The following is a 25,580-nucleotide window of genomic DNA, read 5'->3' as shown; positions in this document are numbered from 1 at the left end:
AGTAGTAGAGGCGGGCAGCGAAGATGCTCAGTCTCACGTTCCTGTTCTTCTCCAGGAACTTAGCCACCTGCTCTGTGCATGCAAAGCAGGGGCTCCAGGACATGAACCAGGTGATGTGGTAACACTCATCAGGGGACAGCCTCTTGTTGAACCAAGAGAGGAAGCAGAGTTCGGCATGGCAGGGAGTATTGACCTGGGAGGATGGAGGAGGAAAAGGGATGCTCTTGGCTGTCAGAGCAGGCTGTGTGGTGGGGCGTTGAGGGTAGGGAGTGGGGAGGAGGGGTAAGGGACAGACGTCCCAGAGGCATTCTATTCATGATTTATCCCTTCTTTCCATCTCTCTCCTCCCTTCCTTTGTTTAGTCATCCCTTCCCACATTCATCCACTCATCCATTCATTCCAGCATCCATTCTCCCATTCATTCATTCTACAAGTATCCTGAGTGCCTGCTCCAGGCCAGGCCCTCTAAGGTCCAGGCTTGTTCTCTGTGCTGTCTGCTGGGAGGGCCATACAGCTGCCCTGTCCCTGAGGGGAGCCACCGGCCACACATATCTCCTGAGCCCTTGAAATGTGGCTCGTCTGAACGGAGATGGGCGGCAAGTATGAAAATACACACCTCATTTCAGGGACTTAGTATGAAGGTAAAAGAATGTAAACCATCTCATGAAGAAGTTTTAAGTTAGTTATATATTAGATAATATATCATTAAAATAGTAGCTTAGATATACAGTCAGTCCTCCACATCTGTGGGTTCGTCATCCGCGGATTCAACCAACCACCCATTGAAATTATTCAGAAAAAAAAATTTCAGAAAGTTTCAAAAAGCAAAACTTGAATTTGCCAGGCTGGCAACTATTTACATAGCATCTACATTGTACTGACAATTATAGCAGCATTTATATTGTATTAGGTATTATAAGTAAACTAGAGATGATCTAAAGTACATGGGAGGATGTGCATAAGTTATATGCAAACACTACACCATTTTACACAAGGGACTTGAGCATCCGTGGATTTTGGTATCCACAGAAGTCCTGGAACCAACCCCGCTCCCATATTGAGGGATGACTATATTGCCTAAAACATTATCAATATTAATGCTATCAATTTCTCTTAACTTTTTGAACACTGGGTAGTAGAAAAAGAAAGATGACATATGTGACTCCAATTATGTTTCTGTGGGATAGCACTGCTCCAGCACACACACACCCCACCCCGCCCATCCAAGATGGCCCCCTTCCCCACACAGGTTCAGAAAAGGCTGCATTCTGGGTGGAAAAGGGGGCAGGTGAGTGGGGCACATTTTGCAGGAGTGGTTAGTGGTTGGCAGGGGGGCTGCAGGGTGGTGGGCTTGATTGGTGACTGCTGATGCTGCAGTGGTCGTCCAGGGAGACCTGGCCATGAGCTCAGAGCCGGCCGGTGGCAGGCAGGACCAGGGGTATGGGTTAAGGGTCCTCCCCTGCGGGATCACAGGCCCTGGGAGGAGGCAGAGTTGTGGTGAGCAAGGACCCAACCAGCAGAGCAGTTCCTAGGGCCTGGTAGGCACTGGTGCACAATAGGCTGGACTTTCTAAAGATGCATTTTCCTCCAAGACTCGGAGACGCAGATTCTCTAAACAAGGCCCAGTGGGTAAGTCAAACGCCATCATCTTGCCTGCTTGACCCTCCATCCAGGAGGGTCAAGCAGGGACCTCATGGGCCAAGGACATGGAAAATGTGTGAGAAAAAGCTTACACCACCAAGGGCCCCCAAATGGCATTTGTACTTATCACAATCTTCCCCACATCCTCAACTGTCTTATGTGAACCTGTGTAACACGTCTGACATGAGGGACACCACTTGGGGACTAACATTTCATCCCATTTTTGAAACAAGAACTCGATTTGAGCTACTGCACTGGGCAAGGGCATCTAACAGAATGTATCACCACCATATCCACATCCTTGATAAAAACTGGACACTGCAAAAGGCATTTTCCTGGTAACTGACATGATATAGTCAGAAAACCCATGAAATGCGATTGTAATTATAACCCCCATCATAATTTTTGGGAAAAAATTTGTGCAAGTGAGACAGGATGGAAGGGCACTGGGTGTAACCATTAAACGAGTGACACAGAGGTCTGGGCTGTGGAGCGGTCACTGGCAGTCACCGCTACAAACGGGCTCCGTGGCTTAGCCTCTCCGTCCCCGCCACCTGTGATCGTGTGCTGAGGCCTGCAAGGGGTCGCCGCCAAGGTTTTCACCAGCCCACAAGCAAGAGCATGGCAGCCATCCCCTCCAGCGGCTCGCTCAGGGCCACCCCTGACTACTAACAGCACCGCCTGGGCTCCACTTCCAGTAACAGCTGCTGCGGGGGTGCAGGGTACCCTGAGGAAGCCATCCCCCACCACCCGGGTGTCCCCAAAGCCAACCCCGGACACTGGTGGGCTAGCTTCTTTTTTGAGAAGTCCACTCTCCCATTCAAGGCCACAGTGCTGAGGCTCCCAGAGCACTCAGAATCGCCCCAGACGTCCACCGGCACCATCACTGTGACCTGGGTCGGGAAGCCATGCCGAAGCAGCAGCCTGGTGGCCAGCCTGGCAAAACCAACTCTAGGCCCCCATCCTGAGTAGCCGCCACCAGCTGCCAGGCTTCCTTCCAAGGCACTAGGCTCATAAGAGCCCCTGCCTCCTCTTCCCTGCACCAGAATCTGTGCTCCCCGGATTGCAATTCTAAGACACCAAATAAATGCTTTTGTTTCTTTCTGCTGCAGCTCTTTTCTTGGTGAACACTTAGCTCCTGCCTGTGATGAGAGTGTCGTCGGGCCCATACCTCGTTTTGAAAGACTCCCTTGTCGGGGAAGACAGGTGAGCAGTGCTCCTTTCTTTTCACCTGGTAGCAGAGGTAGGTGCAGTTCCGCCCAGAGGCAAACATCAAGTTTTTAAAGTGGAAGGAGAAGGTTTGGGGAACTATCCGCTCCACTGGGTTACTGGGGACAAAAGAGAGAAAAGGAAAAATGTAGAGAGGGCCCCTTAAGAGTTACTCCTGGCTGGTGTCTCCAGAGCCCAACCCCCTGGACTCCCTGGTGCATTGCCTCCCCTCAACCCACCTGGGCCCTGAGAATTTCCTGCTGCCTTTCCGGGCAGAAAGACCCGGGGAGGCGGAGAGGAGAGGGTGCTGGGACAGCTAGGACAGGTGACCTGTCCAAGGGCCCAGGCTCTGCTCCTGCCAATAGCACCCCCCACCCCAACTCCAGTTTTCCTGCCCACCCATCCCCCAACCGATTCAAAAAATATCAAAGAGTAATAAAAACCTCTCCACGCCAAAATCATAGCCTTTAACATGTCAGTTGAATTTATTCCTGACTTTTCACTTGTGCATGTTTGTTGTGTTTTGTTTTTTAATGTCAGGTTAACGCCTAAATGCACAGGCTCAGGCTACTGCTCTAAGTGCTTTCTGTATGTAAACTCATCCATTCCTTCTCAAATTCTGTGGGAGCCATGCCCATTTTACAGAGGACGAGGCAGGGACACACAGATACAAGCCACCTGCCCAAGTCACAGAGCAGTAAGTGATGGAGCTGGGTCTCCGGACCAGTCAAAGCCATTTCCAGCTGTTACACTGTGTGACCTCGCAGTTGTGTGCAGTCTTGGACATGGCTTTCTTTTCTACTTGATTTTAATATAGGAGCGTTTCTCCTGGTCTTTCCTCCAATTCCGTGTTAGTGGTACAGTTATAAATGTGAAGCGTGGCCAGGTTTGTGAACAGTCTGCGTTTATTTTTCTGCTCAAGTAGAGACTTCCTTGGGAGAGATGATTTACCTTCTAGCCCCAGAGACCTATTCTCATACGATGTTCACAATGGTGTAAATATTACAGACAATCGATCAATGTGCTTTAAACAAAATTCACCAACTGCTTCAATCATCCTTTAGCCAAATTCTAAGCGTTCACAGAGCACAGATATTTCCGACCAATAGAGGGGACAGGCAGGGAGGGGACCTGCCTAGCCCCACAGCCTTTCAGACTGAGAGGTGGGCCAGTTCAGGGCTGGGAGGAGGAGCCGGAAGGGCCAGTTCAGAAGCAATAGTGCGGGCAGCCCCAGAACAGAGCAAAAACCTCAGGCGGGAGTGGGTCCTACAGAGGAAGAGCCCAGAGAGAGAAAGTAGCGAGGCTGGGACTTCCGGGACTGCGGGGAGATGGAGGCCGAGGACAGAGGCACAGTGGAGCCCACCTCAAAGAAAGGACTGCAGAGGGGGCCCAGTGGGACAGAGCAGGCGGCAGCCGTACCTGATCCAGGGCATCTGGCTGCAGCCTCCTTGGCTGGCTAGTCCCAGCCCTGCCCTTTGTCTGGGGCGCTGGGGCTCCATTTCCTCTCCCAGGGCTCTCATCTGTGAGTGACCTCCCAGGCGGGCTCAGCCGAAGCCCCACCTCCTTCCTGCTGTGGGACCAGGGGTGGGAGGGCCCTAGGGTGGTTTGCTTCCTCAGGCTCAGACCCCACCTTCTCTTGGGCCCTCCCTCTTGGCAGAGCTCAGTCTCTGATGGAGAAGGGCCCCTCTGTGCAGCAGGCCCCAACATTATTGCAAAGGGAAAGAGAAAGTAAAGATGCTAGAGAGAGGGGATGGGTCAGACCCTGGCTGAAGAGTGCAGGACAGAGGCCAGCACCTCTGGGGTGAGGGCAGGCTGGAGGCCTCTCCACCCAACCCCTGCTTGCAGCCCAAATCTGTGTCCAGTGTTGCTCTACACCTGCCTGTTGAATGAACAGAGGTAATGAGAAAGTGTGGACCTTGGATCAGGACTCCTTTCTCCCAGCACAGCCAGAAGTGAGGGGAAAAATGTGCTTTGAGTTCCTATTTCTGTGCTTGGTCCTCTGCAAGAATCCCCTCAGCCTCCACATGGCAGAAAGAGAGAGATAAAGACATTAATCCCCTCATGGGGGTCCCACCCTCGTGACCTCATCTAAACATAATCATCCCCAAAGGCCTCACCTCCTAATTCCATCGCATTAGCGGTCAGGGCTGTAACAGAGAAGAACAAACCTGACTCCATATTGGATCTATTCCCTTAGCAGCTGACCCTTGAGCTCTGTCACCTGTGCCTAGTCATGCTGGCTCTGCACTTCTGTAAAAGAATTTGCCTGAAATATACAGGATAGCCCATTCTCAAGGCTCTGACCTTTAAAGGTATACCCTTTCCCATTCATATAGAGATTAAAAGCTACAGAACAGAAAATAACAATTGTCTTGTCGGAGGTTTATAGAAACATTGTGACCAGACCTACGTGGACAGCTGCAAGAACAAAGGATTCCTGCACCAAGAAGTTTGCAACAACCAGCCACATTCACTTCCTTTTTAGTATAAAAGAAACCTGAATTTTAACTCTGGGAAGATGGTTCTTTGGGACACTCATCCACCATCTTTTTCATCTGCTAGCTTTCCAAATAAAGTCACTATTCCTTGCACCAACAACTCATCTCTCAATTTACTTGCCTGTTGTGCGGCGAGCTGTACCAGCTTGGACTTGGTAACAGGGCTTCAACATACAAATTTGCACACAAAAGTTCATTGTGCACAACTGACAGAGATGTTTAGCCCACAGGAGACTGTGACAATAAGATTCCTTTGGCTGCATCCCAGACAATGATGGTTTATCACTGCTTTCAGTAGGGTGGGAGCTGCCTTCCACTCAGAGCTAAAACTCCAGGTTCTACAGCTGCCTTTCCAGAGGTCATGTTCGCTGCTACCTTACAGGAGGCCTGGAACGTGAGTACCTTTAGCTGGGCTATTACTGCCCTTAGCAGGATCGAGATCTTCTCAATGGGAATAAAATGCCATACTTGGCACTCACTGCCAAATTGCTTTCTAAAGCTCTTAGTGCCAACACACACCTCCAGGAGAAAGGAAGAATGTTGCTATTCCCCATATCCTCACCAATACTGGTATTATGAGACCTCTCATTTTCCCAACCTGTTGGGATGTGAAAAGCCATCCCACTGAGGTTTTATTTTCTATTTTCCTGATTTCTAGTGAGACCAAGCGTCTTTTCACATTTTTCTGTTCCTTCTGTTTTCTCTTTTATAGACCTGTTGGCCGCATCCTTTGTACATTTTTCTAGTTGGCAATTTGTCTTTCCTTATTGCTTTATAAGAATTTTTAGATATTCTGCATAGTAATCCTTCGTCAGTCGTACACAGCGCAACTACTCTCTTCCGGTCTGTGACTAGGCTCTTAGTTTATGTTGTCTCTCCATGTGTAGATGTTTGAATTTGTAATGCTTTGAAATGTATCCATTTTTCAGGTATGTACGTGGTATATAACATAGATATCTAATTTTTAATCTTGTATATGTAGAGGTAGTATAAGAACTGTTTAATGAATTTCTATCCTTGTCCTCCTGTCCTACTGATGTATAAGCCCACAAACTTATTTAATGTGTGTGTGTGTGTGTGTGTGTGTGTGTGTGTGTGTGTGTGTATGCAGGCTGTCTCTGAACTCTCTTATCTGCTCCATTGTCTAAGCTTGTGCTGCCACCACATTGGTCTCCTTATGTCTTTCAAGTAGTCTTAATATCTGGAACGGAGATCAACCTTATCTTCTTACTCTTTGAAATTGCATTGACCCCTCATAGAACAACATGAATTTCTGGACAGCCTTTTTCATGTTCCATGAAAAATTCTAATATCAACGTGCAGATCATTTTGGGGAGGCACAGACATCTTTGTGGCACTGAGCCTCTCCATCCATTAACATGGTATACACCTCAATTTTTGTAGGTCTTCTTTTACATTTTCAACGAGTCATACTTTTTCACAAAAATCTTACACATTTTGTTAGGCTTATTTCTAGTAAACTTTCTTGGAGATATTTTAGACTTCATCTATCTTTAAAGTTTTGTTTGTTGCCAGTGTCTGGGTACATTATTAATTTTTCTGAATTGAACTTGGATATAATCCAAACTTGCTGAGAACTTGCTTGCTATTTCTAGTAATTCTTTTTCTTTTCCAGACAGAGGAATAAAAATTGTAAGTCCCATTTTCTTTAGGTCTTGTTGGCTTGAATATTTGTTTGTGGATGGTTTAATTATCATTTTTTTGCATCTATGTTTATACATGAATATGACTATGAATTTCTTTTTCATGTTCTTTGCATTTAAAAATCAAGATTATTGTAGCTGCCCAAGATCAATTGAGGGAGGTTTAATTTTTTTTCCTATTTTCTGAGAAAGTTCAGTTCTGATCCTTACAGAGTTGACTGAAATCAGCATAAAGCCTCCTGGGCTGGCAATATGATACGGTTGTTTATGTGGACATTTTAACCAATAATTGCATGTCTTTAATGGTTTAGGGTTAATTCATGTGTTCTGTTTCATATAGGATCATTTCTATCATTTTTCTTCTAGAAAGTTGCTCATTCTGCCTCATTTTTTCAGATTTATTGGCATGTATATTCATAGTATTCTGTTCTGATTTTTTACACCTATGTAAAATGTAGAGTCTTTACAGTCTCTATAATTATGATCCCATTTTATTCATAATGTTTTTATTTTTCTTTTCTCTTTTTTTGCAGAGGTTTTTCAGCTTTATCTGCTTCAATGTACTAGGTTTCGATGATAATCCTTTTTAGTCCCTTTTCTCACTTCTTGAACTGATCACTTAAGCTTCAAATATCAGTTTTTTCTTTTCTAATACATGCATATAATGACACAAATTTCCTCTTGTTTTAGTCTACAAATTCTCTATGTATTGTTTTAAATAATCAGGGAGTTCCAAATATGCCCAATTGCCTTTACAATTTTGTCTTTAACGCAGAAATTATTTAGCAATGTGCTGGTCTAGGTAAAGGCAGGGGTTTGATCCAAATCCTGATGATCTAGTTTGAACCCACTGGAAATCAATATCCGTTATTCCCTAGTACCAGGGTAGGGCTCAGCCTTGATCACATTCCCCAAGAAGCAAATACATTTCACACAAAGCCAGATGAGCATCAAAATTTTATTAAATGTGTTTGGAGAGATTGAAGGAGGTGGGTAACACTTCAAGGATGCATTAGTCAGGGTTCAACCATGAATCATAGCATCTCTGATACATATATCTCATATAAGGACTTTTGGGGTTTTTTTCCCCAGCTTTATTGAGGTATAACTGACAAATAAAATTGTCTAAAGTATACAATGTGATGACTCAATATACATATACATTGTAAAATGAGGACCACAATCAAGTTAACACATCCAACACTTCACATAGCTACCTTTTGTATGGTGAGAACTTTTAAGATTTCCTCTTAGCAAATTCCAAGTTGCCAATACAGTGTCATTAACTATATTCACCATGCTGTAAATTAGGTCCTCAGAACTTATTCATCTTATAACTGAAAATTTGTACCCTTTGACTAACTTTTTCCATTTCCCCCACCTCCAACCCCTGGCAACCACCATTATACTTCTGGTTTCTATGAGTCTGTCTGGTTTGTTTTTTTTTTTTTTTAACATATAAATGATACCATACTTTGTATTTGTCTTTCTCTGTCTGGCTTATTTCAAGTAGCATTATACCCTCCAGCTTCATCCACATTGTCCCAAATGGCAAGATTTTCTTCTTATGGCTGAAAATATAATAATACATTATATATATCATATCTTTTTTATCCACTCATCCATCAATGGGCACTTCAGTTGTTTCCATATCTTGGCTATCATGATAATGGCGCAGTGAATGTGGGATGCATCACAAGGCGATCTCTCTCTCTCTTTGACATATTGATTTCATTCCCTTCCCATATATACCCAGAGGTGGGACTACTGGATCACACAGTGCATATAAGAACTCCAAATTGCTGCAGTTGTGGGGCCTGGTTAAGCAGTCGCTTGTAAGGTGTTGCCTTAATGTCTGATGCTGCAGCTTGAAGTCTGCAGGAAAGCAATTGGGAAGGGAAGGCGGATGTAAAGTGTGAGAGAGTGAGAACAAGCTGGAACCCTCAGGATGAGCTGTGGAGCAAATGAGGCTGGACAGAGCCCATACAAGGGTTCATGCCGCTGACTTTAGTGGTCTGCATGTCCTGCCAGGGCTCCTCCTCCCAGAGCTAAAGATCTCATGCTCCAGGGAGACATAGGGGAAGTCCGGGCAGCTGCAGCCAAGTGTGGTTGCTGCTTCACACCAGGGCATGAGTCAAGTCAACACACCAACACGTGAGCACCTAGAAAAGGTGCTACTTCATGTCCTCTCTCGAAATCAGCCAGAATAGTCTTCTTGTGGCCTGATCCAAAACTGCTGGGAAGGAAATTCTGAAAAATGTCCTTTGGCCTGACCAAGTCCACATATTACAAAGCTACCACAAGGGGGTGGGACCCTGAGAATGTGATTGGGATTGCATGGAGTCTATAGGATTGACATCTGAATAATATTGAGCCCTCTGATCCATGAACATGGTACATCTCTCTATTTATTTAGGTCTTTATCATCTCTTAGTAATGTTTTCAGTGTTTGGGTTTTATACAACTTTTGCAAGATGATGTTTAATGCTTTGTTTGCAGAGACAGATTTCTAGTGATAGATAACTGCAAACACTTCTATACCATTCTTTATAAGACACATAGATATGAATTTAAACAAACTCACTTAAGCCCCACGACCACCTATGAGGAAGTTCTATTACTGTCTCTATTCTTCTATGACAGGACTGAAGCACAGAGGTGCTAAGTAACTTGCCAAGAGTCAAAATCCAGCAGGTGGTGTAGACAAGATTGGAACCCAGGCAGCTGGCTCCAGAGCCCCTTCACCCACCCTACCTTATCCTACTTGGTAGTAGCTACCAGTGTTCACACAAGAGTCCAAGAGCACAAAAATCAAAACTGATACTCAGTGAATGTAAGATTTAATCTTATGTTCAGATTCATTGAACTAGCTCTTTGAATTACTTCTATGACACAGCAAGTTCTCTCACACTTGCTGTGCAGGGGAAGGGGGGAGGGACATTTTCTTCTCTGTCTTACATGATTCTGAATTTATGAAGATTAACAAATTTTTTTAGAATGAGGCCATGGAATGTCATTTGTTAGTGGGAAAGCCAGTAGCAGGCTGGTCAGGTCAAATTTTACAGGAAGAAAGGGAGTGAGAGGTAGGTAGGATTTCCCTTAAAAAGAGTTTAAAACAAAGACACTGTTTTCATCTTGTCCCTAGTGTACCCGAGCAGCTCCCCCACCATGTCCTAGGCCTGCCTCTTGTCTGTAGAAAAATTTTAGCCTCCTAGGCTTTCCCCAGTTCAAAGAATAAATTTAATCAGAGAAGTGAGAAAATACAGAAATAAAGGAAAACAGTCAAGCAAGACAAGGATGATAATAGTTCAGCCATTAAACAAAGTCAAGGACCTTTAGTTCCTCCCCAAGGGCTACTAGATAATATTTTGAGCTGTTTTGCAGATACTAAAACTCCCACTAGGTGGAATAAGTTAACTGTATGCTGCCCACAGCACATAGACCTCAGACTGGTTGGAACCAGAAGGTTGGTGATGTTGACTCCCAACTACATCACTACCAACCAGTCAGAAGAATGTCCACAAGCTGATTACACACCCCACAAGCCCTGCCCTCACTCTGGCTTTATAAACCATTTCCTGAAAGCGTCCAGGGAGTTCAGGTCATTGAAGCACTAGCTGCCTGGACTCCTTGCTTGGACCTGCAATAAACACTGTACCTTCCTTCACAACTCGGTGTCAGGAGATTGGCTTTACTACGTGTGAGGGAGCGGGTACCCAAGTTTGGTTCTAACACTGGAAATCAGGGAAATACAAATTAGGACCAGTAAAAGAGTCCATTACCATATAGGACTGAAAAAGATTGAAGAGATTGATTGAATGGACACATGAGCAATGCTCTATGGAAAGAACACAGTTCTGATGAAGCCAGGCTTGGACCCCTCACTGCCTCCCTGCAGGAAGGACAGCAACACCCAGGGCAGCATTTGCTCATCTCCCTTAATCCAGTGACATGACTCAGGGTCCAGGGTGGCATTTCCAAGAAAGGCTTCTTCAGGCCACAGTCATGTGAGATGACTCACACCAGGTCATCTTGGAGATGAAAGCCCCAGAGGGTGGAAGATGCTAAAGGCCTTGATTCATGCTGGGTCTGAGAGGGACAAAGAGAAATTAAGTCTAGCAATTTGAGAGGAACTGGAAGGGAAGGAAAGAAGCCGCCAAGAGGGAGGAGAGGAGGAAAGTGAGGGGGAAGAGAGGAAGATAAAACACTCTGGGCCGATGAAGAGAAGCAAGGGAGGCCCAAGGAGGAAAGAATGGCTGCCAGGAGGCAGAGGGAGGGAAGGAGGGGCAGGCAGCAGGAGATAAAGCAGAGAATGAAGCTGAAGTGAGCACAGAGAGGGCAGATGAGAGGATGCAGGCACATCAAAGTGAAAGGAAAGCCCACAGGAAGGAAGGTCCCCCAAGAAAGTGTGGGTGGTCCAGTGATGAGTAAATTGGCATTGTTACTCGTATGATAGGATACAGAGGAGGGCCGAGGAGGCAGGATTGGGGGGCATTTCACACCCTGGTGCCTTCAGGCATCTGTGTGCAGACTGCATCAGGCTCAAAGGCCTTCCTTGGGGGTCACTAAGTCCTCCCAGCCTTCCACAAACTGTGATGGAAGAGGAGACAGTCTGCTTCCATGAGTGGGGCAGAGGCCACCCCGCCATACAGACCCCTCTCCACTGCCTGCTCTCACCGAACAATCCTTCCCACGTGGACTCCGAATCTTGTCTCCAGTGTCATCTGCAGACCTAACCCAGGACCCTCCCCCATGCTCCCCTTGAGGGCTGGCTGGGCCTTCCCACCAACCCCCACTGGGCAGCTGACCTTGGAGGCCCTGATCCTGTGAGGCCCACCCTTGAGCAGGGTCTCAGCTCCTGCCATCTCCTGGGACATTGCTGTTGTAGAGCTGGGGCCACAGAGTCCTCAGGCCACAGTCTCATCAGGAACAAGGTCAGGGTCTGGGCTTATTCAGAACAAGGATTCCAGGCAATGTACTACAGGACCCTGCAGCACCTCTTTGCTTCTAGCATCTCCAGAATGTTTGAGGAGAATATGAAACATATTTCCACGTGGCGAGATTCCTGCCGGATGGGAGGTCCCTAGGCTCAGCCTGGTAGAACCCTGTTCTTCCCCTACTGGGAAGAAAAGGTTCGTTCATTGACTCCTTCACTGTTCAACAACAGCTCACTGAGAACCTACTCAGGGACACACCTCAGGCAGGAACCTGGGATGCTAGGATGGGCCAGGAACAGTCCTGCCCTCGAGAAGATCACAGTCTGGGTCCACCGTGACCCCCACCCTCTCTATCCCACAGACCCCTCCTATATCTGCCCGTGGACCCAGCAGTCTGGACTTTTGCCCCAACAGGTAGGTGGGGGTGTCACTGACACCTGCAGTCAAGTTGGGGTGGAGCTGAGGGTAGCCATCAGTTAGCCATTAATAAATAATAACCTGTAACCTGCCTTCACTGATCAAGCTTGATTTAATTGTAAAAACAATTACAAAACTTGCATGTCCTCCATGCACGAGGTAGCCTAAACAATAAGGTGTTTGCCCAAGTTGTTGTTTTTTCTATTTTTAAGGAACTTGGAGTCAGCTGCCTCCAATTCGAGCTCAGCGGGTTAAGGCTGCTTAAGACCACTAACCCTCCAACTGGGCATGCGTGAGTGTCTGCTGGGTGACCTTCTGACGTCAGAGGGTCAAAAGCTCCACCCTCTGCCTGTGGCGCGCGCCGCCATTTTCTGGACACACGCCTGGGGGAGGCCCTGTGGTTTAGCTACGCCAGCGAAAAGTGAGGGGGTCCGTCACCTTTTTCTTGGCCTCTAATCAGCTTTCCCCACGCCCCCCAGGCCTCAGCTTTATCTCACAAACATCCCTCGGCCCTAGCCTGTTCTCCCCTGTCCTCGCTTGAATAAACCCTGTCTCTGCTGCAAACCTCGGCGTCTCAGCCGTTCGCTCGCTGTGGATGGTTCGGTAGCAGCAGGGGCCAGGCCTGGGGACGAGGCAGGTCAGAGCCGGGGAGGATGTGCTGCTGGTGGCCCCGGGTGGCAGCTCCGCCCCGGGGGCCGGAGAAAACGGTTACCTCATGGGCCAGCGTTGGCCACTGTCGTAGGGCGCTGTGAGGGGCACCCCATGACTCGGGTTTCCATCTTTATTGTCTCCACGCTGCCAGATCTGTGGTCTAATGATGGGAGGAAAGGCTTACAATCGAGAAAAACCTACCCAGAGCCTAGCCTTTCCCCTGCCCATTGGGCGTGTCTGTTCCTGTCCCTGTCTGACACCTGGCTGTGAAGGACATCGAAGTCATTGGGTGACACTGGTCAGTTACCCCAGACGAAAGCGGAGGTAAGTCTTGTCCTGCCGTTCGTCCTGTCGCCAGTTTCCTGTGGTGGAAGTTGAAGACCTCTAGAGGCATCAGGCGTCAGAGCCGAGAGAGAAAAGGAAGGTGCAGGGCACCCTCCAGGATCCATGCAGTTACTTGTTCCCCTCTGAGCCCCCAACCACCTGGGACCAGCCGAAAAGCTTTTGATTCCTTTGCTGGTGGCCTCCAGATCACTCTGTCCCCAAATGAAGATGTGTGGGCACATCTTATCCTTTGCTTTATGTGGTTGGGGACGTGGTCATCACCCCTGCGACCCAGGGCTGCCCTCTTCAGTGTGATGACCTCTGCCCCCAGCTCTCTCTGGCCCCATGTCCACTGGGCTTCTGCCCCTGCGCATCCCCACAGGTCCCCCCTGGATACCTCCTCTTTTAGGGAGCAGCCGTTAGCACACATGGGGCTCTTTAATTGGGTGACTCTGCTGAGCCCTGGAGTGGAAGGTCGAGCCTTCAATCCAGAGCTATCAAATCACAGAAAGACCAAGTATTTTGTTCCAGAATATTGGCCAGGACTTTGGTTTGGGGCTGAGTTCCTCTCAGCCTGTGAATTGGCTCCAGTTCTTCAACTGACCCGGGACACCTCCAGATGCAGAAGAGCTGGGAGATGATGGTCCCACAGGCACCTCTCACACCCTCCTGCTGGGAGAGAAACTCCAAGAAGATTTTCATAGGGAAGTGCGTCTAAGTGTACTGGAAGCTTCAGTGTCCAACTCTTAGGAAATTTTCTAGGACCATCTGTCCAAAATGCCAGAGAATTTATGAAACTCAGTGTTTACTGATTTATTAATATAAAAAATGTGGAAACTACTTAAATGTGCTCCATTAGGGAGTTGCTTGGGTGAAGTAAATCAGGAAATAGCCACACATAGAGAATTATGCAAGCTTTTGAATATTGGGACATCCGTTTCAGTATTTGAACTTTACGCATTTATGTATCTTTAAGACTTGAAGAAATATTTATGACATGCTATGGGAGGAAAAGCAGAATTCCAACTTGAGGGCACAGTGTGGTTTCAGGTGCGGTACAGTTTATGACCTGGTGGCCAGAGGAAGCCCTATTCCCAGGGCTGTGCCCCTGCTCACCCAGTCAGTCCTTTTCCCACCATGAGCTTAGTGCTGAGGCAGAGAGGGTTAATCACTCAGCTGAGTTCACACAGGTAGGAGGAAGCGCTGCTGGGAGCTGAACCCAGGAAATCTGTACCCACAGCCCATGCCTTTGACGGCTGTATCGTCTTTGTTGTAATCATATCAGGCAGAAAAATAATCAGGCAGAAGAAACAGAGGAATGTTCCTGACTTACTTCTGAGCTACAAGTTAGGTGTGATTGATCTTCCTGAATCTTTTAGCTGAAGGGAGATGAGGGGTAGGGAATGCAATGGGCTGTTTTGTGTCTGTTAAGTTGGGGAGTGAGCACCTGGTGTTCACATAGTATCATTTAAATCGTATAAATAAAAGAATTTCTATATTGAGTGTGTAATTAAACTTAAAAGCATTTTAATGCTGTACTTAAATTTGAGATGGGAGTGATCTAGATTGTAGATCTTGGAAAGTTCTGTCTGTGTAATTAAAAGGCTAGTTGACTTCCTTTCTAAAAAGTCATAGTTTCCCAGTAGGAGACTGTGTAACTTCTTCCTCTACAAGGAAGCTTTTTTTTTTTTTTTTGAAATTATATCTAAAATAAGGATATTGCTTGTAAAATTACCTAAATCTTTATTTGAAAAAGAAAACTTGGTTATTCATTTCAGACTTTCTTCAGTCATCCCAGGCAAAGTGTTCAAACACGTGGGCTGAGACGGGCCAACTGGTTCACATCCCAGCTCTGCTTTGTGACTTCTAACCCCGAGAGCCTCAGTTTTCCCACTTGTGCAGTGGAGGTGAGAATGATTGATCTTCACTGCTATGCTGGGTGAAGGTTTAAGTGAACCACTCACTCTCATTGAAGCATGAGGACAAGAATGTCGTGGATGGTCAGTGCTCAGTAAAAGTTGCTTATCTTCACTTATTTCTGCTTCAGGTTGAGTCCTTAGCTTACAACGCAGGAGTGTCATGATGACCGAGTATTAGCTCCCAGGTTATATGGTTGCACACACTCAGGGCCAACAGCACCAAAGGCAAAAACCAATGGCAGGAGCAGCAAGAACGTGAGGAGACTAGAGAGTCAAGGGTGACCAGAGTCCAGCCCAGCGGATTGTGTGTGCCCAGCTGCTCTGGGATCGTCAGACAGGAGGAGAATGCAAACCCCAAGACCTGGGTGATGCTTCTCAGGTATGGCTAGTCTGACACCTTTCTTTCTCTATTTTTTAAGTTTTAAATTTAGTTTAAATTATATAGATGAAATTATATTTAATGATGTTGATGAAAATGGCAATCAAAAATCCCACAACAGCCTGGTATGTTCATAGATCCAGTGACATCTGAATACACATGTAGGTCACACCTGCTTCCTGCACATGGAGCCCTGCTGAGCAAGGTGGAGCATAGCTGCTGGGGGATGGGATCCCCACCCAGAGTTCTGGGCTCATGAACATCCAGGCACATTTGAAAAGTTAAATATCAAGTTAAAAACTAGAAGCGAGCCATCAAAATTGAATAAGTGAGACATTTAAGGGACATAATTTGGAGATGAAAAAGAAGTGTTAATTGAAGTAAATTTTATGTTATATGTATATTGTGCCATAGTTTTCAAAAGTATATCCTTCAAAAGATACCCAGCTTGCCTAGTGCCAAACAGCTGCCTGTCCAGACAGCATAAGGAGGGCATGCTGGACTGGACGACTAATAATACAGAAGAAAGGCATTTCAGCTGCAAATGAATTCTCATCAGGTTCAATGCACGTTTCTTATCAGTGTCCAAGCAAATGCTTAGCATTGATGAAGTTGATGTGGAATTCGCATCCAACTTTTACTTAACCTTCCTTTGCACCAGCAACCCAAGGTGAGCTCTGCAGACACGCTAATTCTTAACCTGAGCCTCCTGCACCTAGGAAAAAGCCAGGTGCTAGATTATTCCTGCCAGGGTTCCTTTGGGCTTTCTGGTTCCCTGTTTCACCGAGACCACAGGAATGGACATCTCCCTGTCACAGGGCGATGTCCAAGATCCGGCCCCCTTCCCAGTTGTCTCACAGTTGGGCCCCTGCTGTGTTTTCAGGCCCATGAGCCATCTGGCTGCATCTCCCTCCATCACATATAACTCCTTTCTTTTACCATTTGAACCTAAGGAGTATTTTTTTCCAAGTTAAAAAAAAAAAAGCAAAAGCAGTCATTCTGTTTTTCTATTATTGTGTGGATTTCTTTTAAATTTATATATTACTTTAGTTTTATTCACTTATTAAATTTATTACAAAGCATTTTCTACAGTTTTGTCTCTACTGTGAATGAAATTAGAAGGGATTCATGTAAGGACACACCATTAAAAATCAAAATGACAAGAAAACCCTAAACCCAAAGCAAAGTTGTGTCATCATTCTTGACATCTCCAGGCCTGCCAAACACCACTGCTTTGTAACTGCTTCTCTCACTTCCATGGTCATTTCCATGTGGTTACGTCATGTGCTCGTACTTCTGGGTCTTGACCTTTAGACGTCACTTACGATCGGGGAGAATTTACACCACTTCCCTTCACCTTCTCTGCCTTTGAAGTGGTATCTCTGTTCTCAGACCCTCAACTCATCCAGCCTCCAGCTTAAACTCTATTCCTCATTCTGCCAACTACGAACAGTCTCCCTTGGCTCTTGTGTTTGTGAAAGGAGGACACAGCCTCCCCTGCGTTTCTCTCTGCTGTGACACCTCCCAGCCTCTCTCCCCTGAAGCTTCAGCTTTTCATTTTACATTTCAGAACAAATATTCTGCTGTGTTAAACACCCACCACTTTCTGCGGTTTAAAGGTATGCAAATATTTGTCTTCTGTGAGCAGTTACCCTTCCTTTCACAGTGTTGCAGTGACACAGGTGCATCTCAAAGAAGTCTCTTAATGTCACATTCAAAAGACTTCCCTCTTTTGACATTCCACAACCAGCCACGAAGCAGGCCCTTGTTAACCGAAATCCTGTTTGGAGCATGCCAGAAACTGTTCCGGGGGCCGGCTAGAGTGCCTCAGGGGAGCTCTTAAAGAAACAGACTGAGGCTCAAGGACCCCCAGAAAGTGTGCAGGGCCCACTCAGCCCACCTCACTCTGGAACCAGAATGGGAGTTTCTGTACGTGTCTCCTGCACAGATAGAGCAGCCAGACCTAGCAAACAAAAGTATAGGACCCCATTTAAATGTCAATACATTTTTGGTTAAGTAAGTTCCAAAGTGTTGTTTATCTGAAATCAAGTTAACTGGGCACACACTCTCTGTCACTAGCAGTCCTCTGTTAAAGGGCTTGTGTCTGGGCCCACTGACACCTCAGCACAGAGCCTCACACCTTCACAGGCTTCCAGGATGTCAAAGATACTCCCCTCCAGATCCCTAAGGGCTGAATGAACCTGTCCTCTCACTCCCGGCCTCCTCCAGCCCTCAGCCCTGCCCCTCCTCTGCCCACTCCAGACATCTCCCCTGGGATCTGGTCCTGTCTCTGTCCCTCCCCTCTGCCCTGGAGTCTCCCAAATGTGCTCTCTGGTCTGACCAGCCAAACTCCAGACTCCTGCACTGAAAACCCCAGCTTTGCTTGCGGCCTCCTTCTGCCCCTCTCTGTGTACCCTAATATAACTCACAGTAGCCTGTCCTTAGAAACGCCCCTCAGTGTTGGCTGCAGACTGGCATATACCCAGGTGTGACTCCGGGCTCTACCACATCCTTCCTGTGAGACGCTAGGAAGAGGGAAAGAGGACTTTGCCTCATAGCAAAATGGTGCTAGTTATTCCCTGTCCTGTGTCAACAGAAATAAAGTCACACAATATGAGAGTTAAGTTTTATTTGGGGCAAAATGAGGACTATAGCCCAGGAGACAACATTTCAGGTAGCTCTGAGTAACTGCTCCGAAGAGGCAGGGGGAGCTCAGTATTATATATATAATATGATTTTATTATTTCATATGTATATGATTTTAGTGAGGGGGGGCACGCGCAGTCAAGCACACCTCTAGGCAGGGGCTTGCTGCTAGTCACGAGGGGCAGATGTCACCATTAATGATTTTAGTTCTTTTCTAAATATGAGGAGAGGAGAGAATTAGGGCTCATAAAATCTTCTCCTGAGAATATCTAACTATCTGAAGGCCTTTAATGCCGGTTTTCCCCAGAGCACAGAGCACCTCATTCCTAATCTCCACCCTGGACTCCTTTCAGGAGGTGTTAAAGGTCAGCGGCTACAGCAGGTTGTGCAGAGACAGATGGCAAGTGCCAATTTTTGCTTTTTTATTTATTTTTGAAAATTTATTTATTTTTGGAGGAGAGATAATTAGGTTTATTTATTTATTTAATGAAGGTACTGGGGATTGAACCCAGAACCTCATGCATGCTAGGCATGCACTCTACCACTGAGCTGTACTTCCCCCCCTCCCTGTTGTGGGTGCAACGGGCGGCCAGTTGGTAAGCCAGTGACACATGGGTTGGTAAAAGAATTTACCAGAGATAAAGTATGAGAATAGAAAAGAGTTTATTATTTATCATAGATAACAGCAGGCCACACAGACGAGAGGTGCCTGTGTGAGCCCTGAGGGCTGGTTATTGGGGTCTTTTATAGGTTGGGTCACAAGGTGACTGACTGGCCTGTGTGCAAGTCTCTGACTGGCTGTAAGTAAGGTAAGAGGTTTAGGGTCCATGAAGGGCAGTGGCGTTTGACTCTGAGAAGGTGTGCTGAAACAAGCCAGCCTGCTCTATGGTAAGATTAGGCGTTACCTAGGGCTATTAGTTTGTTAGGGCAAACATGCCCGGTAAAGAATGTCAGACATCTGAGAGCCCAGGGATAGGAGTCGTTAGACTTTGAAGGACGTCAGTTGGCCCAGCGCTCCCCAGTGCCAATTTTTAGTTGGCACCTGAGATTTGGTAAAGTTGGGATGAGCTTGGGTATGAAAAGGGTTTAGCCAAGGTGGGGACATATGGTGAGTTTGCAGCCAAAGGCAGCTGTTAATTTAAAGACAAATGCAAGAGGTCCCCTTTCGGCCCATCCTCCTTCCTGTGGACATGACTCCGTCATCTCTGGGGACTTGCACACTCCCTGGCACACCTGTGGCAAGGCAGGAGGTGGGAGGAAACAGAAATGAGGACATTAGCTGAGAACACGATTGGGACCCAGGGAAAGAGGCCAGGTCCAGACACCAGGTCAGGAGTGCAGGGGGAGCCCCCAGGGGTCAGAGGAGGAGATCCCAGGAGGGAGGAGGTGAGTCCCCATCAGCTAAGCCAAGAGGAGGGGCCTCTGGTGCAGGCACTGGCCTATCCTGGGTCTTGGCCCCAACACTGCCCATCCACTTGTCTTCCCCAGCACCTGGCTGCATGTGTTGTGAGCCAGAACGTGTCAGGACTGAGTGATTTTTTAAATGAGAGATTCCCCTCTTTTTTATAATAACATCATCACTTCTTGAATAACTCCCAGCATCGTCCTAAGTGCTTGATGTTTAACTGCGCGGCAGCCCTCATGGTCAGTCACTGTTACTCTCCATATGGTGCAGGTGAGGTGCCTGAGAGCCAGTCTCGCTCCCTCTGCAGCCCACGTCGGGTCTTCAAATGAAACTGTGGTCTGTGAGGTTCCCTGCCAGCCCCCTCTCACCGTAGGACACTGCTAGTATCCATTAAAAGGAGGTATAGGCTCCGAAGTTCTGGGGTTTGTCCCATCCTCTTTTCTTCCCCTCTGGAGTGAGATGTGCTATCTGGAGGTAGGCAGCCATGCTGGGCCTGGAGGAGACCAGCAGGGGTCCAGAAGGGGCCCAGCAGGAGGAGACAAGTGCTAAGGGCTGAGCTGGGGGAGCAGGAAAAGCGGCTGAGTCCTGACAGCATCGCTGAACAGCTGAGCCGGGCTCAAACCATCCTACCTCCCCACATGCCTCCTGTGAAACAAGGCTGCATTTCGACCCTTCCCAGCAGATTTCTGGCCCTGCCAGCCCTCCTCCATCCCAGCCTCCTGTCCTTAGGTTCCTCCCTGCCCCTTGTCCTGCCACCGTTGGCCCTCGGCCCTGGTTTGTTCCTCTCCCGTCCCTCTCCCCTTCCCCTTCATCACCTTGTTCTGTCAGTCTTTCCCTCTAGGGCACCAGCCCTCCCAGACTAAGTTCCTTCCACCCTCCTTGGCCATCGTCATCGTCTGTCCCTTATTCTCTATCCCTCCAGGTCCCAAACTAAATGATTCTGCTCCCAGCCCCTTACAACCATTGTGTAAGGTTGTCACAGAGTTTGGGCCCCTGACGTGAGCAGAAGTCTATGAGGAGAGACCTGGGGAGACTTCATTTTCTGGACGCCTTGTTCAGGACAACCAGCTTCCAGGAACTGACTGGGCTCAGTTCAGTTTCCACAGAATCCATGGCAGGAGAGAAACCTAGTGCCTGGTATGGGTCCTGCTTGCGCCCACATCCACAGGGGCCAGTTCATCACCTGTGCAGGAGAGCCCCTCCCTCCAGCTTCCTCTCCAGGGCAGTAGAACTAGAACTGGCGTAGGGACTGGAGTAATTCCTGGCTGTTAACCTAACTGCAAATTTGAAGGTTCCCTTCCAGTATTTAGACTCATTCTTTCTTTTACTGCATGGCCTGTCATTTCAGAAACAGTGCTGCTAGCAGTATGATAGGTTGTCAATGACTGTAGATTTTTAACCTAGATTCCCCTCCTATAAGGTTTAGCTGATTTTTACTCACACCAGCAGCAATTAGTGTGACCACGGGACCCATGAATCAGATCCACTACAAAAGAGAAAGGTGTGTCTGCACGTTTGCAAATTTTAATAAACCGTTTGGACTTAGTGATACATTTATTGAGAAAAAAAAAGTTGGTGCAAGGTTCTTAATATTTCATTTTATTGCTTTAGATTTAAAATCAATTAAAATATTTATTTCTCTAAAAATCAAAAAATATTCTGATAGTATTGAATGGAATCTTACTGATGGATATTTGGAACATAACAGGTTTGAATGAAAAGTAAATCCATTCAGATTTTTTTTTTTATACCATTTCTTTTGAGCCATTTGCCTTTCGCTGGGTTCTTTGGATCAATCTGGAGATGGTGGCAAATGACATGTTTATATTTCTTGGAAGATAGTGTTTTGTTCTGCTGTTCAACAGAGGTCTCCTGCCTTCTTTAGAGAGACTAAGTCCATCCTTCAGTTTTGCCGAGTCTAGGACGAGAAGGTGGAGTGAATGGAGCAGGGAGAGAGACAGTTGGAAGATGAAACCCAGAGGAGGTCTGGGGACAATTACAAAGATGGGGAAGGAAGGAGGGACCCAAGGTGAGAAAGCAGAGGGGCCGTGTGGGGAGGGAAGGGAAGGAAGGGATGGAGGTGGCACCCTAGGAGGGAGCAGGTCACCCAAAGGAGGCTCTGAGAGGAGGAAAAGGCCCAGGGAAGCAGCGGGGAAGAACCCTCACCTGGAGAATGGCCTGTAGCTCCTTACTTAGGCCTTGACTGTTTATATCCAGCTCATCCCAGGGCTGAAAAGGTCTTCCCTGGTGGTCCACGAAGGTCTCCCAGCAATGCCTGAACTCTGAAATGGAACAGGGGAGTTAAGGTGAGCTCCGGCTGTCGGGGGGGTGGGGGGCGGCACAGCGCTGAATGACTCTTCGGGATGGACTTTCCCCATCATAATTTCACTGCCTCCTTTCTCTTTCCTCCTAGGGACTTAAATTCTTCTCTTGCAACTATAGCCTGAACCAGCCCCATCTTCCTTCTTTCTGGAAGCCCCCTAGTCCCTCTTGCATATCCACCCACCCCCTCTCTGCCCTCCCCCAACCACTTCTGCTACCCTGAACTCTCTTCCCATAGACTCCACTGTCCTTCCAAAGTCTAGCATCACCTCTCAGGCAGCACACAAAGGCTTCTTGCTTCTCCGCCAAGGCTTCCCATCCAGCCCACCCCTTTCTAGCAACTTCCCACAGGCCTCCCCCTGCCACTGCCCTGCCCCTGTGCTGACCCTTAAAGGTCATGATGGCGATTTGGGCCCCAGCCTCCTGCAGTGTGCGCAGCCCTGCCTCATAATCGTTAAGGCTATAGATGCGGGAGGCGAAGATACACAGGCTCACGTGGCTGTTCTCCTTCAGGAATTCAGCCAGTTCCCGGGCACAGGTACCACAGGGGGTCCAGGAGATGAAACAGGTGAGCCTGCAGTGCAGCTTCCGGTCCAGCTTCCAAGAACGGATCCGCCCCAGGAGGTACAGCTCCACGTGGCAGGGCAGCCCAGGTTGGTCAGTACCCTAGCACAGAAGAGGAAGAAAAGTGTCCTGTCCTTTGCTGTGAACAGGGTTGGGAGAAGGTAGGGCCAAGGAAGGCACTGGCCTCCAGCACAGAATTAGAGCGGGGGCAAGCCTCAGCACCAAGTGAATGATATTTCAGCGCAGGATTTGCATGATCCATAGTAACACAAAACTCCATGAGAAACCCAGTATCAGTGTTTTACAAGGGGCCAGGTCAGCAGTGATGACTTGTTGTTGGACCTTGGCTCCCTATGGCTCTGCACAGCACTGAAACTGATCAGTCTTCATGTAAATGTTGATACTTCTTTCATCATAGAATTGCATTTATATTGATTTTTAAACTATTGTATTAAAATATGACTCATCTTGATCACTGAGTTTTCTTGAGTCCCTTTTACCTTTCGCCCGAGGTAGGGCCTTCAGGAGCCTCACGTGGTGCAGCCCTGCGGGGAGGAGGTGAAGAGCTGGCGGGAGGCGGACATTGACCTGCTGCCATAAAAGTGGCTGCTTCCTCCCTGGAGGGATCCACCCTGCTCTCCATTTACTCCCCTCCCTCACCCCACAAGTGCAGCAAAACTTCAACGAGCTTCTACTCTGAGCCTCACCCTGTGCTGAGCTGAAGGATGATACAGACTCTGGCCAAAAGGGCTCACTGTGCAGGGAGGAAAGGGGTGAAGGGTGCCAAGGGTTTGCTGGGGCTCGTAGGATTATGGAGATTTGTCCAAACAGCAGAGGGAAAGACTTTCAACCAGGAACTGGGAACAAGTCAGGCCAACTGTGCTAGTGCAGAGACCTTGGGTGGGAGTGATGGGTGGCAGGGTGCCGAGGGGCATCCCTGGGCCAAGTGCAGCTGGCGGTGGGGTTGTGGGCACCAGCGCCCTTGTCAGGATCTCTCAAGCAGTGGGCGGGGTTCCTGCAAGGCCCGTCCAAGCCTGTAGTGACTGGAGGGGGCACTGACGGAGAACTGGGGCTCTCTGGTCAGAGGCTGTCCAGGAGGAATCCAGGGAAGAGCCTGGCCCCTTGTCCAGATACCTTTTCCTCTTTCCCCACCTCTCCTCAGAAGCACAGCAGATAGAGAGTGGCCAAGCCCTGGAGCCTGGGGAGACCCTGGGCTGGAGATGCCAGGCCCCAGGTTGCTGTGGCTGGCTTCTGACATGTGGTCTGGAAGCCAGTGGTCACAGCAGAAACAGTCCCCACCAGACGTCAGGAGAGCAGTGGTAGCAGCTGTAGGGACCAAAGTTGAGAGGGCTTGTGGGACACCCCGTGTCCCACTGACAACCCTCCACCCTGAATGTCCCATGATAGGGAGGCCCTGCCTGTCTCGGAGGGGTTGGACTGGCTACCTTGTTGCACAGGAAGCCCTTGTCCTCGTCTGGAGGGATCCCAGAATCACCATGTAGGATCTCCACCTCATAGCACAGGTAGGTCTTGTGAGTCCTTTTATGATTTGAGAAGTTGTGGGTGAAGGTGTGTTCATCCATCAGGCACCTGCAGACAAAGGTGAGAGAAGCCTGAAGACACAGGGCTCTTCCTGGGACCACTCATTGCTCCTCCCCTCCACCCCACACCCCTTCCTCCTGTACCCCACATCTCTGCTGAAGCCAACAGGCCTCCCTCTCTGACTCCTCCTGGGGGCTCTGGGGGAAGTCAGCGCATCCTTTTGTCAGGGTCTCCCCAGGACCAATGCAGGGCACTCAGAGCCTTGATGAGGGCCTGTCCCTCTGCCTGGAATAGAACTGGGTCACAGCCTCTCGTCACCATCCCACCCCTGTCCTGGCTCCCACTGCTCCATTCCCCTGTGGTGTGGTACCTGGCCCTGGGCGCTGTGCTGGCCTCCATGTGTCCACCCTTCACTGTCCTTGACTCTGGGTCCTCCCCTCCTGTGCCTAGTCACAGACTGTCTCCTCGTCCCTGAGTCTCTTCTAGCATCAGAAGCCTTATATATCATCAGAGCACAGGAAAGTGCTGTGTCAGCAGAATTGGGCCTCACCCCTTCCTGAAAGCAGACCACTCATGCCACCCATGTGTGTGTGTTGCAGAAGAAGGAACTTCTCTGCCCAGATGTGACACCCTATGACCTCACAGACAAGTTCAGGTTTTACTTCCCCTTTTCTGACAAAGGCCCTCCCTGGACGCCACCAGGACTGACCATGGGTGGGCCAGTGAGGTCTGGGAGGGTGCGGTCATCTGGGCAACAGGGACCAGCAAGGCAGGCAGTGGGGGGACAGACAAAAGGACAGGTGTCCATACCCTGGAGGAAGGCCTGGGCACAGCCCCCCAGAGGACAAGCTCCAGGACAGCCCATCGCTGAGTCTCCCACAGCAGCCGGCACGGGCCGTGGCCTGACCCAGGCTCCCTGGGGCCTGCTGGGCTGCTGGACCTGCCGGGTACCCAGCAGGGAGGGAGAATCTGGTCTCACAGGCAGGCCGCCACCTTCATCCTTGGTGAAGGGCAGGGAAGGGGGCACACATGGGCTGAGCTCTCCTTCGGAGCCCCCATGTAAGGCCAGCAAACTGGACATGGAGCATTTTCTCCCATGACACAAGGAGAAAAGAACAGCTCTGGAGGGACTGGGCTTGGCCGGGACCGCACAGGGACAGATGGTTATGGGATGTCCTCCCGCCTGAGAAAGCATGGCCACCTGTGCTCTTCCTGTCCTGTGCAGGCCTGAGGAATGTGGGGACTGTGTGTTCCACCCCAAGGGTGACCGTGGCCCTAGCTGGCCCTGTCTGTCCCTGAGAGGCTGTCCTCTGTCCCACTGACTCCCCATCCTAGGCTCCTCTTAGAGCCCCCTGTCCTGGCCCAGGGCTCCCTCCCAGGGGAGCTGGGCTACCCCAAGGTCCCACCCTGGCTGCCCACACTGAGAACCAGGCCGCTCACCACTCACATCCTGAGGGCGGAA

At 48.6% G+C, this 25,580-nt stretch overlaps 1 protein-coding gene, 1 long non-coding RNA gene and 1 pseudogene across 2 annotated transcripts in view; 2 read left to right on the top strand and 1 right to left on the bottom strand.

Moving 5' to 3' along the window:
* Positions 1-24,601, bottom strand: part of LOC102512329 (DNA dC->dU-editing enzyme APOBEC-3F) — a 32,473-nt gene extending 7,872 nt beyond the window's left edge. Inside the window, 8 exon segments of the mRNA XM_014551719.2 lie at positions 2-193; positions 2,813-2,969; positions 4,270-4,393; positions 21,599-21,608; positions 21,857-21,972; positions 22,399-22,678; positions 24,022-24,166; positions 24,489-24,601. Coding sequence (XP_014407205.2) covers positions 2-193; positions 2,813-2,969; positions 4,270-4,393; positions 21,599-21,608; positions 21,857-21,972; positions 22,399-22,678; positions 24,022-24,166; positions 24,489-24,517 — 1,053 coding nt within the window. The 5' untranslated portion in view covers positions 24,518-24,601.
* On the top strand, positions 203-2,746 carry LOC116667522 (annotated as a pseudogene).
* On the top strand, positions 5,638-13,184 carry LOC116667523. The gene is made up of 3 exons (XR_004324339.1): positions 5,638-5,742; positions 12,311-12,363; positions 13,169-13,184. It is a non-coding gene; the product is annotated as an uncharacterized LOC116667523 (long non-coding RNA).
* Positions 24,602-25,580: the final 979 nt, after the last annotated feature.

Source organism: Camelus ferus, chromosome 12, assembly GCF_009834535.1.
Source record: "Camelus ferus isolate YT-003-E chromosome 12, BCGSAC_Cfer_1.0, whole genome shotgun sequence".
NCBI lineage: Eukaryota > Metazoa > Chordata > Mammalia > Artiodactyla > Camelidae > Camelus > Camelus ferus.
This window is presented reverse-complemented; position numbering and strand designations above follow the sequence as displayed.